At 43.3% G+C, this 3,039-nt stretch overlaps 1 protein-coding gene across 4 annotated transcripts in view; it reads left to right on the plus strand.

The window, feature by feature from the left end:
* Positions 1 to 2,742, plus strand: part of SGSM1 (small G protein signaling modulator 1) — a 94,069-nt gene extending 91,327 nt beyond the window's left edge. For all 4 annotated transcript variants that reach the window (XM_006890460.1, XM_006890462.1, XM_006890461.1 and 1 more), the window contains one exon: positions 2,603 to 2,742. In XM_006890460.1, coding sequence (XP_006890522.1) covers positions 2,603 to 2,691 — 89 coding nt within the window. In that variant the 3' untranslated portion in view covers positions 2,692 to 2,742. The remainder of the gene's footprint in view (positions 1 to 2,602) is intronic.
* The last annotated feature ends 297 nt before the right edge of the window (positions 2,743 to 3,039 follow it).

A 3,039-nucleotide genomic window follows, 5' to 3' on the forward strand; every position in this document is an offset into this window, starting at 1 on the left:
AAAAGCTAGAAACAGAAATACTGTTCGATTCAGCAATCCCACTACTGGGTATTTGTCCCAAAGAAACACAAGCTGCAGTACAAACTGACATACTCACGCTCCTGTTTATTGCAGCACTGTTTATAATAGCAGAGGCTTGGAAACCACTCAGGTGCCCATCGGTGGACATATATCTGGAGGAAAAGAAACTGGGGTCAGTTCACACAGTGGAGTGTTGTGCATCACTTGAAAAGCTACTTGGGATTCATGAAATCCTGTACAATAAGGGAGCTCTGGTGGCCTAGTGGCAAAGAAGCGACACTGTAATCCTGAAGGTGCGCACTTCAAATCCACCAGATGCTCTGTTGGAGAAAGAGGGGCAATCTCCTCTCGTGCCAGTTGCATCCAATTTGATGGTATACGAAAAGAAATACTGGACAATATAGATGAATCCACAGTGAATGTAGCCTAAATTATGCTGAGTGGCATAAATCAAGCACAAAAGAACAATGATGATATAAGACCACTGGTATTAAAAAACAAATTTGATGGATGGAGAAGAGATTGAGGTTGTTAACAATACAGCTTGCTCGACTCCAACATGAATACTCTTAGCACCAGCAGTCAAGAAATAGAAAGATATTGGGGGAAATCTGCCATCTGGGACCTCTCCAGAATACTGAAAAACAACAGTGTCAGTCTAGAGACTAAGATGCACCTGATCCAGGCCGTGGTCTTCACAATTACTTGCTATGCATCAGAGAGCTGGTCAGCGACTAAGGATGACAGAAGAAGAATTGATGCCTTCGAATTGTGGTGCTAGAGAAGAGTCTTGAATATACCATGGAGCGCCAAGAAAACAAACAGGTCTGTCCTGGACAGGGTGAAACCAAGTTTCCTCCTTGGAGGCTAGAATTTTGAAGCTCCGTCTCACCTACTTTGGGCACGTGGCCAGAAGAGACCGATCCTTGGAGAAGGACATCATGCTCGGAAGGGTGGAGGGACAGCGCAGGAGAGGAAGACCCCGATGAGATGGATTGATACAGTAACTGGAGCAAAGGGGTTGGTTTGCCAGAATCAGTGAGAATCAGTGAGACTGGCTCAGGACAGGCTGCTGTACACAGGGTCACTATGGGTCATAGGCAACTCGATGGCACAACATCAACAAGAAGTGTTAAAAAAGCTAAGAAAAGGTTAAACACAGAATCAACCCTAGGAGAGTTAATGGGTTTGCGTGGGAGAGGGGGCAAACATTAATAAATATTATTGTTAAGTGCTTGGAATCATAGTGACCCTATGAACAATAGATTAGAACCATATCCTATCCTGCATGGGCACCATGCTAAATTAAAGTAATACAGTTGTTGGTTTTTTTTTTACATTTTATACTGATTTTATTTATAAAGTTTGAATACATTGTTTTTTCACAAAAAATCCTTACCCCCTAACCCATTGAATTGTGCAACCCTATGATTAACCTTCCCCCCGCCCAGCCTCACCCCTCTGCTTCCTCCCACCCTCCCTTGTATCCTCATACTTGTTCTACAATAATGGTTTTATAACAAAACAAAAAAAGTAAAAAAAAGAAAAGAAAGAGAAAAAAAGAAGAAGAAAAAACAAAAACAAAACAAAACAAATAATGGTTTTATACAGTATTTGTTTTTATGGGACTGAGTTCACTCAGCATAATGCTCTCTAGTCCCTCCCAAGTTAGGTAGTAATTTACAAAGTCATTGTTCCTGTGTGCTGCGTAGTATTCCATTGCATGAATGTACCCCAACTTCTCAATTGATTTGTTTGTGGTTGGACATCTGGGCTGTTTCCATATTCTTGTGATGGCGAAATGACACTGCTATGAACATTGGGGTACGTGTTTCTGTTTGAGCCTCAGTTCTCATTTTCTTGGGGTATATCCCAAGCAATGGAATAGCTGGGTCATATGGAATTTCTGAGGTCAGCTTTTTGAGGAAGTGCCAAATTGCCTTCCAGAGTGGTTGTACCATTGTACAGTCCCACCAACAATGTGTAAGAGTTCCTATCTCGCCACTTCCTTTCAATCATTTCTTATTTGCTGTCCTTTTAAACTTTGCCATTGCTACTGGAGTGAGCGAGATGGTATCTTATTGTGGTTCTGATTTGTATCTCTCTTTTTTTTAAATTTTAAAAAATTATTTCTTTTTATTTGTATCTCTCTTATTGCCAGTGATTTAGAGCATTTCTTCATATGTCTGTTGGCCATTTGAGTATCTTCCTCATACAGTTGTTTTTATTAATTTAACAGAATACATATTAAAATGCATATATTTCTTAAAATAAATGTGTTTATTAAAATATGTATTTTAGTAAAGGAAGTTGAACCTTATTAGTAAAATTAATGAACTGGGGGGAAGATCAGAAGGACAAAGATGGTTTAAAACACATGCTGTGTGCCGACTCCATTGTGTTTGGTCTCGGTCATATCCTTGTAAAGGTAGATCCTGTTATGATCCCATTTTACAGACAAGGACACTGAGGTCTGGAGTCCTTCCCCAAACTCAGCATCCGGAGCTCTGGAAAGGGGTCAGGCCAGAGAGAGGGGAGCGTCAGGAGATTTTACCTTCTGTGTTTTTTCTTCCTTCCCTAGAAATGGCCGAGCGACACAACACCAAGCAAGTCCTGAAGCTGGCCCGGGACCTTGTGTACAAGGTGCAGACCCTGATTGAGAACAAGTGAGGGGCGTGTCACCAGGCAGCGGTGGTCACGCCACCACCTGCCTGCCTCTGCCATCTGGCTGTGTAACTCTGACTTTGGCCTCTGGGCAGGTGGGGGGGCAGACGAAGGTTACCCCTTAAGTTGAGCCTTACATTTTCCTGTTTGACCAAAGATTGTCCTGGCCTGGGGTTTCTCCCTTGCCAGAGGAGGGGATTGTTGGTGGGTGAGGGAAGGGGCCTTAGCTTTGTGCTTGACAGAGCGGCCTCCCCTCCTGTCTCCCATCCCCCCACCCGTCTGTCTGATGAGCCTGGGGGAGGGGCTGGTTTTAGTCCAGGGAAGCCTATGGGACCACTTCTCCCCTCTGGGGGG

The sequence above is a fragment of the Elephantulus edwardii genome, unplaced genomic scaffold (genome assembly GCF_000299155.1).
Source record: "Elephantulus edwardii isolate Elephantulus edwardi_28Jun2011 unplaced genomic scaffold, EleEdw1.0 scaffold00089, whole genome shotgun sequence".
NCBI lineage: Eukaryota > Metazoa > Chordata > Mammalia > Macroscelidea > Macroscelididae > Elephantulus > Elephantulus edwardii.